The sequence below is a fragment of the Panthera onca genome (assembly GCF_046562875.1).
Source record: "Panthera onca isolate mPanOnc1 chromosome Y unlocalized genomic scaffold, mPanOnc1 haplotype 2 h2.ChrY_unloc_4, whole genome shotgun sequence".
Lineage (NCBI taxonomy): Eukaryota > Metazoa > Chordata > Mammalia > Carnivora > Felidae > Panthera > Panthera onca.
In genome coordinates, this window is record NW_027675867.1 from 1,848,517 (window position 1) to 1,860,893 (window position 12,377).

At 42.7% G+C, this 12,377-nt stretch overlaps 1 protein-coding gene across 1 annotated transcript; it reads left to right on the forward strand.

Annotated features, from left to right (window-relative positions):
• Positions 1 to 591: 591 nt before the first annotated feature.
• On the forward strand, positions 592 to 1,575 carry LOC145715271 (coiled-coil domain-containing protein 71L-like). The gene is given in 2 exon segments (XM_081794937.1): positions 592 to 863; positions 866 to 1,575. Coding segments are annotated over 2 exon segments (942 nt in total). The 5' UTR covers positions 592 to 631.
• The last annotated feature ends 10,802 nt before the right edge of the window (positions 1,576 to 12,377 follow it).

Consider the following 12,377-nt stretch of genomic DNA (forward strand, 5'->3'; position numbering starts at 1 on the left):
ACTCGGTCTTCCCTAGGCTGCATGAAAGTGAGCATGGATACTAACTAGGCAAACTGTTTGCTGCTGCTGTGAAAAACAGCTTCCTGAACTGTGAGCTGTAGCAACACACGTATGGAACCCTAAGCAAGGCACAGTATATCGGTATTCTTTGAAAGGGTAGAGTAGTTATTTCAAATTGGCTTTCTGCGCGTTGCATGACAAGGCATTTTATTAGCTAAAACCCTCTTAGAGTCATGTTTGATTGCAAGTTGTGTGTACTGTCCACCGCTAAGTGTCATTTCATGTTAGATGGAATTAATGGAGGCTGAAGCACCCGTGCATTCACCTCTAGGACAACCCTCTTGAACTCGTGAAGAATTATGGGCCTTCTCAGGTAATATTACGTGCAGGTCTTTCTCAAGGGCATAGTCTTAAACACAGCCAAACCTAAGGCTGCTTTGGGCAGCCCACCGTGATAAGATATGCAGACATTGTGACCTCACAAAGCGCCTGGTCTCCTAGCAACTGCGGTGTAACTCTCACAGCCTGCCGCCTGATTTGGCTTCATGGTAGGAAATTCATCAGGGCCCTGCGGCGGCTGCGAGACCTGGCAAGCGCGGGCGGCCCCTAGCGGCCTCACATCCTGAGCAGCATGAAGAGGAGGCGGCGCTGGCCTGGTGAGGCCCTGGCCCCGGCCGCCGGGGGAGGAGCCTCTAGCGCTGCAGGAGGGGCCGCGCTGGAGGCGCCTGAGGAGAAGGTGGTGTACATGCGGTGGCAACCGTCGCGACTGTCGCTGGCCAACAGCACCAAGGCGCTGATCGACACTTTCAAGGTATTCCTGCCCGGCAGCACGGAGTTCATGAGCTCAGACGCGGAGCTCTGGAGCTACTCTGCAGCCTCAAGCACCAGTTCTCCCCCCACATCCTGCTCAGCAAGGACGTCTACGGCTACTCCTCCCTCCTGGCCCTGGTCCCGGACCCCCGGCACCAGCCCCCCGAGGCCCGCCTCCAGACGCGCCGGCCAGCTGCCAGGCGGAGGCGCCACGGAGCCCGCAAGGTGGCGGTCGGTCAGAGGAAGGTGCCGCCCCCGCCGCCACCGTCCCGCGAGGACAGCAGCCCCCGTAAGCCCGCGGAACCCGGGCCCTGCTCCAGGGGCCGCACCCTGGAGGAGAGTGGGAGGGCGGCCACCCCGACGTTGACCACCTTCCCCACCATCCGCGTAGTCGGCGACGTGTGGGTCGAGAGCAGCCTGGCAGAAGCGCGGCGCCAGGCGCGCCAAGTCCTGGGAGTGAACCTGGAACCCGTGGTGAGACTCCGCCGCTTCCCAGTGACTGGGCGTGAGATGCAGGCCACCGCCGCGCGACCTCTCAGCCCCGGGACGGGTTGTGCCTGGAGGGATGAACCAGGGACAGCAGGAACCGCGTCCCCTAGTGCACTTTATGGGCGAAGAAGCACCAGACGGTCCAGGCCAGCGCCCCAGGGATGCGGCGCCGCCTTTTGGGACTCCGGGGCAGCTGTGCCCTCTGCTGCCTCCCAGCACCGGGTCTGCGGAGGGAGGATACCCCTGGACCGCAAGGGAGGTCCCCTTTCGTCCTAACCCCAGACTGAGATGTCTCCAGGACTGTAGGGGCAGATCCATGTTCTCTCTTGTTCCCTCCTTGGTCTGAAGTCGTCAGAATTCCACCCCCACCCCGTCCAAAGGAATTTGGTTCCATGCTTGTGTAATAAAGCTAGAATTTCCTTGTTGTTCACCCAACTCCCGGCTCCTCACACCTCATTTTCTTTCTTTCTTTCCTTTTTTCACTGCCACTCTTTCTGGACGAAAGATCGAATATGTGTGGAAAGTTGTTGCAATAGTTGGTATTCTCAATACCAATTGCAATAGTGGGATATTCTTAATCCCACACCTTTCCGAGTTTTAACTGGATTCCAACGCTTTGACCAAGGACACTGTCTAAGAAATTCAAGCGTATCACTGTTAATAATGTAAGGATTTGTATGGCTTTGAATGTCATGGGCTCGGTGATTACAAACCAAAAGATTCCAAGTTCAACTGTGTACACATTCTTAAGACGTTTCTAAAGATTTTATATTGAAATGTAATGTTTATGTTTACTGAGCTCCTAAAGGAAATGGTAGACACTCGGAAGGTTTTGTTTAGTAAAATTAACTTGGGAAATTCTTTATAAGTGGGTACAATTGAAAGTGCATTGAGAAACCACACGGTTTCTATTTAAACCAATGAGTGAATTTCAAAAAATAAATAAACAAATAAAAAACTGGTGCTGGTTATGGACATGGATGGAATCCATTCGGAAATGACTTGGCCTTGTACCAATCTCACATACTGATCTGGGAATCTTTCCAGGATAATTTATTTTAAAATAGAAATCACATAGTGTAAATGAGTATGGGTAAGGTGGTGACTAAACCTGCATACATAATAGCCGTTGGAATTCTCTGAAGTATTACTGATCTAGAGCGGTGGTACATTTTTTTTTTGGCAAAAATAACTGGTTGAGGTTATCTTTGGGCAAAATAGATTTTCCTCACTTGTGTTTGTCATTGTTGCTGGATAACAGGAAATATCCACATTACCATGCATCACTCTTATAAATATCATGGCAGTTGGTTAACAGTTTTGCTCCAAGACTTTCCTTTATTATCTTATGTCCATGCACAGTTATGTTAGCAGGTATTGGTCTTTTGTTTGACAATCAAAGACCACAGGGATCAAACAGGAGAGCCACACAGAGTACTTTTCACTTTTATGATAGTGTTTATGTCCTGTGGCCCAGCATGGAATTCTTGATTATCCAAGTGACCTCCGTTATTGGTGGCAGCAAGACTTAATGGTGTTTAGTCAGTGGTGCTGCAGCCAGATTTTACTGCGATATCGGAAGGGCCAAGGAGTGATTTTGTACCACTATTCTTTCAAGTTTAAGTATTCTGCAATTGAACCATCCATCCCAGGCAGATACATGACCTATTAAATCTTCCATATTACGGTTTCTCTCTGCTTGGCAGCTTTTTAGGGGAATAATGAGAGTTGTGATTTTTTTTTAATTTTCTTTTAATGTTTATTTATTTTTGAGACAGAGAGACAGAGCATGAATGGGGGAGGGTCAGAGAGAGAGGGAGACACAGAATCTGAAGCAGGTTCCAGGCTCTGAGCTGTCAGCACAGAGCCCGACGCGGGGCTCGAACCCACGGACTGTGAGATCATGACCTGAGCCAAAGTCGGACGCTTAACCGACTGAGCCACCCAGGCGCCCCAAGAGTTGTGATTTTGACTCTTGGGCTTGTAGAGTTCAAATGGCATAGCTTCCTAATATACAGTTTTCAGTAAGCCTCATATTCTTTTTTTCACTACTCAATGATAATGTGTTGTTACAAATACTGCCACATGAGTAAATAAAAGTGAATAATTATTTAAAAGATGCAGAGGGTTAAAGTATATTTGTTTCATAGGAAGCTTATATAAATTTTCGTTACTAGCTTCCATTGCCAATGGTATTTCAAATACAGAGGTTTTTCTCCCTCACCCTTCCCAAAGTAACTGTTTTAGCTAATTAGCCCCTGAGGAAAACATACATATTTGTACAACTTCCCTATTGTATATAATTGTATAGTAATTAAAAATGAATCCAATGACCATATTAGAATGTAGTTTCAACATATAGCTTATCGAGGTAGCTTCCCAGAGGGTTTTGAAATTAGATGTAGCTGGGAGGATAACTTTGCTCAGCACAGCTTTGAAACACAACCATTGACACCATGCAGTTATTTGAACTTAACTGAGAATCTTAGTGTTTCCCTGCTATACCTTGTTACTTTATTGCACTTGAACTTGCATTCATGCTTTGGGTTATCTGGGCTATCTGATTTCGGTTTGGATCTGAATGTCCATCCTAAATTCAATATGTTGTTTAGCTGGTCCCTTAAAAAATATTGCCATTTCTAGTTTAAAAAACAGGATGTTAAAAAAAAAAAATCTTTGTTTTTGCCAACTTTTTAGCAAAACCTTGCTGATGTTTTGTTTTACAACTTATAAAATGTGAAGAAACAACTAATATAGTTGATTCATATATTAATGGGAAAATGAAAGTACTTTATGTATCCTTTTGGGAAGACCGTGAAAAGGAACTTGACACGGTGGCCTTTCTGGTGAGGCATTCATTTACTGTCCTCTAAAACGAGTCTGCGCTTAGGTTGTACAGATTTGTGAAATAAATCCCATAGTCTTTATTCATTCTCGTACCTTTATATCTCATATGGCACAAGTAAGGAGGAAGTTTATGACCTTGCTATGCTTGAGTGCCTATATGTGGTGACTGGCACCTCAAATAAGCTTCTGAATTCCTGATGTCATTTTTATCCCCCTTCTTCTTGTCACCCAGCAACTTAATTTTCCTTACAGAACCAGTAATGTTATAATTGTGGAGAGCAAGCTTCATTGTTGTTTACTGTCACTGTTGTGCTGTGTGTTTTGTCCAAGTTTGAGTACACAATTGATCCAGTATAATTTTAACCGGTGGCTGACACATATTGATTTGCTGTGTGCAAACAATAGTACTAGTGTTCTGAACACTGTTGAATAAAAATGCATGAACATATTTGGATACAAAGAGATCTGAGCAATTTTGAACTCATAGTTTTTTGGTGTTCCAAGGATTGCCATGGAGCTCTTAAAATCAGTGTTTTTAGTGCATATATAATATATATATATATATTATATTTTATATTTATATTATAAATATATATATATTATATTTTATATTTATATTATAAATATTTATATTATTTAGTGGGTATATATAACATATAGTGGAGGTGTATATATATACACATATATATATATATAATATGTGTATATATATACATATATAAAATTTACTTTATTGGTGTGTTTAAAATATTTTTGGTAGATTGTCATGTCTTATGGGAATTAGAACTCAGTTGTTTGTCATGGAGCTGAATTGTGTTCTTGGACAGTTTAATGTGCACATATGATTAAGATTTACAATCTGGTTGTACTTTTCTTTTTAATGTATTAACTGTAAATACTTTTTTTAATATTTTAAAATATAGCCTTTATTCTCTCTTACATATGTGAATTTATTTATTTTTTTTTAATTTTTTAATATATGAAATTTACTGTCAAATTGGTTTCCATACAACACCCAGTGCTCATCCCAAAATGTGCCCTCCTCAATACCCATTACCCACCCTGCCCTCCCTCCCACCCCCCATCAACCCTCAGTTTGTTCTCAGTTTTTAACAGTCTCTTATGCTTTGGCTCTCTCCCACTCTAACCTCTTTTTTTTTTTTTTTCCTTTCCCTCCCCCATGGGTTTCTGTTACGTTTCTCAGGATCCACATAAGAGTGAAACCATATGGTATCTGTCTTTCTCTGTATGGCTTATTTCACTTAGCATCACACTCTCCAGTTCCATCCATGTTGCTACAAAAGGCCATATTTCATTTTTTCTCATTGGCACGTAGTATTCCATTGTGTATATAAACCATAATTTCTTTATCCATTCATCAGTTGATGGACATTTAGGCTCTTTCCATAATTTGGCTATTGTTGAGAGTGCTGCTATAAACATTGGGGTACAAGTGCCCCTATGCATCAGTACTCCTGTATCCCTTGGATAAATTCCTAGCAGTGTTATTGCTGGGTCATAGGGTAGGTCTATTTTTAATTTTCTGAGGAACCTCCACACTGCTTTCCAGAGCGGCTGCACCAATTTGCATTCCCACCAACAGTGCAAGAGGGTTCCTGTTTCTCCACATCCTCTCCAGCGTCTATAGTCTCCTGATTTCTTCATTTTGGCCACTCTGACTGGCGTGAGGTGGTATCTGAGTGTGGTTTTGATTTGTATTTCCCTGATAAGGAGCGACGTTGAACATCTTTTCATGTGCCTGTTGGCCATCCGGATGTCTTCTTTACAGAAGTGTCTATTCATGTTTTCTGCCCATTTCTTCACTGGGTTATTTGTTTTTCGGGTGTGGAGTTTGATGAGCTCTTTATAGATTTTGGATACTAGCCCTTTGTCCGATGTGTCATTTGCAAATATCTTTTCCCATTCCGTTGGTTGCCTTTTAGTTTTGTTGGTTGTTTCCTTTGCTGTGCAGAAGCTTTTTATCTTCCTAAGGTCCCAGTAATTCACTTTTGCTTTTAATTCCCTTGCCTTTGGGGATGTGCCGAGTAAGAGATTGCTACGGCTGAGGTCAGAGAGGTCTTTTCCTGCTTTCTCCTCTAAGGTTTTGATGGTTTCCTGTCTCACATTCAGGTCCTTTATCCATTTTGAGTTTATTTTTGTGAATGGTGTGAGAAAGTGGTCTAGTTTCAACCTTCTGCATGTTGCTGTCCAGTTCTCCCAGCACCATTTGTTAAAGAGACTGTCTTTTTTCCATTGGATGTTCTTTCCTGCTTTGTCAAAGATGAGTTGGCCATACGTTTGTGGGTCTAGTTCTGGGGTTTCTATTCTATTCCATTGGTCTATGTGTCTGTTTTTATGCCAATACCATGCTGTCTTGATGATGACAGCTTTGTAGTAGAGGCTAAAGTCTGGGATTGTGATGCCTCCTGCTTTGGTCTTCTTCTTCAAATTTACTTTGGCTATTCGGGGCCTTTTGTGGTTCCATATGAATTTTAGGATTGCTTGTTCTAGTTTCGAGAAGAATGCTGGTGCAATTTTGATTGGGATTGCATTGAATGTGTAGATAGCTTTGGGTAGTATTGACATTTTGACAATATTTATTCTTCCAATCCATGAGCAGGGAATGTCTTTCCATTTCTTTATATCTTCTTCAATTACCTGCATAAGCTTTCTATAGTTTTCAGCATACAGATCTTTTACATCTTTGGTTAGATTTATTCCTAGGTATTTTATGCTTCTTGGTGCCACTGTGAATGGGATCAGTTTCTTCATTTGTCTTTCTGTTGCTTCATTGTTAGTGTATAAGAATGCAACTGATTTCTGCACATTGATTTTGTATCCTGCAACTTTGCTGAATTCATGTATCAGTTCTAGCAGACTTTTGGTGGAGTCTATCGGATTTTCCATGTATAATATCATGTCATCTGCAAAAATCGAAAGCTTGACTTCATCTTTGCCAATTCTGATGCCTTTGATTTCCTTTTGTTGTCTGATTGCTGATGCTAGAACTTCCAGCACTATATTAAACAACAGCGGTGAGAGTGGGCATCCCTGTCGTGTTCCTGATCTCAGGGAAAAAGCTCTCAGTTTTTCCCCGTTGAGGATGATGTTAGCTGTGGGCTTTTCATAAATGGCCTTTATGATCTTTAAGTATGTTCCTTCTATCCCGACTTTCTCAAGGGTTTTTATTAAGAAAGGCTGCTGGATTTTGTCAAAGGCCTTTTCTGCATCGATTGACAGGATCATATGGTTCTTCTCTTTTTTTTGTTAATGTGATGTATCACGTTGATCGATTTGCGAATGTTGAACCAGCCCTGGTTGGTTCAACAGCCCTGGGAATGAATCCCACTTGATCATGGTGAATAATTCTTTTTATATGTTGTTGAATTCGATTTGCTAGTATCTTATTAAGAATTTTTGCATCCATATTCATCAGAGATATTGGCCTGTAGTTCTCTTTTTTTACTGGGTCTCTGTCTGGTTTAGGAATCAAAGTAATACTGGCTTCATAGAATGAGTCTGGAAGTTTTCCTTCCCTTTCTATTTCTTGGAATAGCTTGAGAAGGATAGGTATTATCTCTGCTTTAAACGTCTGGTAGAACTCCCCTGGGAAGCCATCTGGTCCTGGACTCTTATTTGTTGGGAGATTTTTGATAACCGATTCCATTTCTTCGCTGGTTATGGGTCTGTTCAAGCTTTCTATTTCCTCCTGATTGAGTTTTGGAAGAGTGTGGGTGTTTAGGAATTTGTCCATTCCTTCCAGGTTGTCCAATCTGTTGGCATATAATTTTTCATAGTATTCCCTGATAATTGTTTGTATCTCTGAAGGATTGGTTGTAATCATTCCATTTTCATTCATGATTTTATCTATTGGGTCATCTCCCTTTTCTTTTTGAGAAGCCTGGCTAGAGGTTTGTCAATTTTGTTTATTTTTTCAAAAAACCAACTCTTGGTTTCGTTGATCTGCTCTACAGTTTTTTTAGATTCTATATTGTTTATTTCTGCTCTGATCTTTATTATTTCTCTTCTTCTGCTGGGTTTAGGCTGCCTTTGCTGTTCTGCTTCTATTTCCTTTAAGTGTGCTGTTAGATTTTGTATTTGGGATTTTTCTTGTTTCTTGAGATAGGCCTGGATTGCAATGTATTTTCCTCTCAGGACTGCCTTCGCTGCATCCCAAAGTGTTTGGATTGTTGTATTTTCATTTTCGTTTGTTTCCATATATTTTTTAATTTCTTCTCTAATTGCCTGGTTGACCCACTCATTCGTTAGTAGGGTGTTCTTTAACCTCCATGCTTTTGGAGGTTTTCCAGACTTTTTCCTGTGGTTGATTTCAAGCTTCATAGCATTGTGGTCTGAAAGTATGCATGGTATAATTTCAATTCTTGTAAACTTATGAAGGGCTGTTTTGTGACCCAGTATATGATCTATCTTGGAGAAGGTTCCATGTGCAGTCGAGAAGAAAGTATATTCTGTTGCTTTGGGATGCAGAGTTCTAAATATATCTGTCAAGTCCATCTGATCCAATGTATCATTCAGGGCCCTTGTTTCTTTTTTTTTTTTTTTTTTTAATTTTTTTTTTCAACGTTTTTTATTTATTTTTGGGACAGAGAGAGACAGAGCATGAACGGGAGAGGGTCAGAGAGAGAGGGAGACACAGAATCGGAAACAGGCTCCAGGCTCCGAGCCATCAGCCCAGAGCCTGACGCGGGACTCGAACTCACGGACCGCGAGATCGTGACCTGGCTGAAGTCGGACGCTTAACCGACTGCGCCACCCAGGCGCCCCCAGGGCCCTTGTTTCTTTATTGACTGTGTGTCTAGATGATCTATCCATTTCTGTAAGTGTGGTGTTAAAGTCCCCTGCAATGACCACATTCTTATCAATAAGGTTGCTTATGTTTATGAGTAATTGTTTTATATATCTGGGGGCTCCGGTATTTGGCGCATAGACGTTTATAATAGTTAGCTCTTCCTGATGGATAGACCCTGTGATTATTATATAATGCCCTTCTTCATCTCTTGTTACAGCCTTTAATTTAAAGTCTAGTTTGTCTGATATAAGTATGGCTACTCCAGCTTTCTTTTGGCTTCCAGGAGCATGATAAATAGTTCTCCATCCCCTCACTCTCAATCTAAAGGTGTCCTCAGATCTAAAATGAGTCTCTTGTAGACAGCAAATAGATGGGTCTTGTTTTTTTTATCCATTCTGATACCCTATGTCTTTTAGTTGGCGCATTTAATCCATTTACATTCAGTGTTATTATAGAAAGATACGGGTTTAGAGTCATTGTGATGTCTGTATGTTTTATGCTTGTAGTGATGTCTCTGGTACTTTGTCTCACAGGATCCCCCTTAGGATCTCTTGTAGGGCTGGTTTCGTGGTGACAAATTCCTTCAGTTTTTGTTTGTTTGGGAAGACCTTTATCTCTCCTTCTATTCTAAATGACAGACTTGCTGGATAAAGGATTCTCGGCTGCATATTTTTTCTGTTTAGCACACTGTAGATATCGTGCCAAGCCTTTCTGGCCTGCCAAGTTTCAAAGGAGAGATCAGTCACGAGTCTTATAGGTCTCCCTTTATATGTGAGGGCACGTTTATCCCTTGCTGCTTTCAGAATTTTCTCTTTATCCTTGTATTTTGCCAGTTTCACTATGATATGTCATGCAGAAGATCGATCCAAGTTACGTCTGAAGGGAGTTCTCTGTGCCTCTTGGATTTCAATGCCTTTTTCCTTCCCCAGTTCAGGGAAGTTCTCAGCTATAATTTCTTCAAGTACCCCTTCAGCACCTTTCCCTCTCTCTTTCTCCTCTGGGATACCAATTATGCGTATATTATTTCTTTTTAGTGTATCACTTAGTTCTCTAATTTTCCCCTCATACTCCTGGATTTTTTTTATCTCTCTTTCTTTCAGCTTCCTCTTTCTCCATAACTTTATCTTCTAGTTCACCTATTCTCTCCTCTGCCTCTTCAAGCCGAGCCGTTGTGGTTTCCATTTTGTTTTGCATTTCGTTTAAAGCGTTTTTCAGCTCCTCGTGACTGGTCCTTAGTCCCTTGATCTCTGTGGCAAGAGATTTTCTGCTGTCCTGTATACTGTTTTCAAGCCCAGCAATTAACTTTATGATTATTATTCTAAATTCATTTTCTGTTATATTATTTAAATCCTTTTTGATCAGTTCATTAGCTGTTGTTATTTCCTGGAGATTCTTCTGAGGGGAATTCTTCCGTTTGGTCATTTTGGATAGTCCCTGGAGTGGTGAGGACCTGCAGGGCACTTCCCCTGTGCTGTGGTGTATAACTGGAGTTGGTGGGCGGGGCCGCAGTCCGACCTGACGTCTGCCCCCAGCCCACCGATGGGGCCACAGTCAGACTGGTGTGTGCCTTCTCTTCCCCCCTCCTAGGGGCGGGATTCACTGTGGAGTGGCATGGCCCGTCTGGGCTACTTGCACACTGCCAGGCTTGTGTTGCTGGGGATCTGGCATATTAGCTGGGGTGGGTAGGCAAGGTGCACGGGGGCTGGAGGGGCAGGCTTAGCTCGCTTCTCCTTAGGTGATCCACTTCAGGAGGGGCCCTGTGGCAGCAGGAGGGAGTCAGATCTGCTGCCGGAGGTTTGGCTCCGCAGAAGCACAGAGTTGGGTGTTTGCGCTGCACAAGCAAGTTCCCTGGCAGGAACTGGTTCCCTTTGGGATTTTGGCTGGGGGATGGGCGGGGGAGATGGCGCTGGCGAGTGCCTTTGTTCCCCACCAAGCTGAGCTCTGCTGTCCTGGGGATCAGCAGCTCTCCCTCCCTTTGTCCTCCAGCCTTCCCGCTTTCTGAGCAGAGCTGTTAACTTATGACCTCCCAGACGCTAAGTCGCGCTTACTGTCGGAACACAGTCCGTCCGGCCCCTCCGCTTTTTCCAGCCAGACTCAGGGGCTCTGCTTGGCGGGCGAGCCGCCCCTCCAGCCCTGCTCCCTCCCGCCAGTCTGTGGAGCGCGCACCGCCTCGCCGCCCTTCCTACCCTCTTCAGTGGGCCTCTCATCTGCGCTTGGCTCCGGAGACTCCGTTCTGCTAATCCTCTGGCGGTTTTCTGGGTTCTTTAGGCAGGTGTAGGTGGAATCTAAGTGATCAGCAGGATACGTGGTGAGCCCAGCGTCCTCCTACGCCGCCATCTTCCGGAACCCTCTTCATAAATACTTGTTAGAGAATGTGCAGTGTCTGGCTCTTCTAATGATGTTGGAAAGTTTTTGAAATGGAATCTTATGTTTGCATGTGAATCGCAAAACAATGTGAGAATTTTTTATTTCTTTTGTTAACGTCAACACCCTGGAAGCCTGGAGATATGGTTTTTATGCTACTTTGGGACTCAACTGTTTGTTAATATCAAGTCTGATGATCTAGTGAATCTCTGAGACAATGCTTCATGCCAGAGTCCAAACCAGTACCCAGTTTGCCACAATAAAGACTTTAAAACTGCATCAAAGTTCATTTTGAGTCCTGACTCCAACTCCCTTCTAGTAGGGATAGAAAGCCTAACACTCACGTATTTTTATATTATAAAAGAACGTAAGTGTGCTGCATAAGAGTAGCAGCAGTAAAGGCTGTCCTAGAGAATAAAGTAAAGCCAGAATTTTCATTACAGCCTAGCGGGTAGACGTAGAGAGCTAGCAAGGGCAGGATTCATAGTATTATATGCCCTGGATTTGTCTTTGTGCCTGAGTTCCTATCCATATTTGGAGGCAGCAGCGTACTAACTGTGGATCACATTGCCTGCGGTGGGATGAAAGATGGACCACTCGAAACCATTAGAACTGTACGTAAGTTACAGAAATACTCTGTGCTTTAGCTTCCTGAAGAATCAGATGTGGTTAGTAAAATAAACTATTGGACTACTGAAAGGATTAAAAAAGGATGTTAGTGGGTGAACACATAGAAAATGCTTCACAAATGCTATTAACTGGAGGCATGTGGGCTGAAAATAAATATATATGCTGAGAGGTACTTGCGAGTTTAACATCCTGAAAATAGAGTGTGGTCTGAGAAAGCCAAAAGACAAATGATGAGAAGGTAATGTATGAGTGGGTTTAGTTGAAGAAAGAGACAGAAGGAGGTGAGGTTAAGTTGATTTATTAGGTAGTTGTCACTGTTGGAGGTTTTCTAGACTTCCTTAGATATTTGGGGTCTTTTTGTCCTTTGTTCTGAAATATATTTAAAACATACTGTTACGTATATTAAACTATCTGAGAATTTATACAA